At 18.4% G+C, this 755-nt stretch overlaps 1 protein-coding gene across 1 annotated transcript in view; it reads right to left on the reverse strand.

Annotated features, from left to right (window-relative positions):
* LOC105363382 (Cyclic nucleotide-gated ion channel-like) overlaps nt 1-755 on the reverse strand; it is a 32519-nt gene that overhangs the window by 7732 nt on the left and 24032 nt on the right. The window contains 1 exon segment of the mRNA XM_011501051.1: nt 1-30. This exon segment is cut by the window's left edge and continues 206 nt beyond it. Within this exon segment, the coding sequence (XP_011499353.1) occupies nt 1-30 (30 nt within the window).

Raw genomic sequence — 755 nt, forward strand, 5'->3', positions numbered from 1 at the left:
AATTCAATGGAAATTCTTTCTATTAAATATCTATGATTCAATATGTTATATTATATAATGAGGGTATGACATTAAGAAGTACTTATATGGGTAATGATAAATAAATCATGTGCATATATATATATATATATATATATCTCAACGTTATATATTATTAACAATTAATACAATGTATTAAGTGTGATCATAAATAAATATAAATAATTAAAATATTACAGTAGGTATTTATATAAAGTTGAACATATATATACAAATAAATAATATTTATAATATATATACATAATATATATTCATAAATATACATATTAGGCCTCCCCCCACATACATTAATTTTTAAAACATAATCATTAGTATATCTTAATTTTAAATATTCATAAATCTAAATATGTGGAGGTAAATACAGTTTATTATTCCACTACAAAATTTCGTGAATTATTTTAAATATTTTCTTTGTATTTGTTATTATATCAAGTAAATAATACACATTTGCACTTTTTAATAATATATAGTCGAAATTATGTCTTTACTTATTATGTTATTTTATTTATTCACTTATTCATTTGTTTTATATATTATATTCTTTATTTTTTTATATTTTTTGGTTATTTTAAATTACATGGATTCTGGCCTTTTACTTGTACATTTATCTTTATTATAATTACGTAATAATTTGCATATGTTTTTTCTTATGATTCTGTCTATATTAAATATATATAGAGATTCTCCACTTGAAAACTTAATTATGGCTAGGAAAT

The sequence above is a fragment of the Ceratosolen solmsi genome, unplaced genomic scaffold (assembly GCF_000503995.2).
Source record: "Ceratosolen solmsi marchali unplaced genomic scaffold, CerSol_1.0 scaffold57, whole genome shotgun sequence".
In the NCBI taxonomy this organism is placed as follows: domain Eukaryota; kingdom Metazoa; phylum Arthropoda; class Insecta; order Hymenoptera; family Agaonidae; genus Ceratosolen; species Ceratosolen solmsi.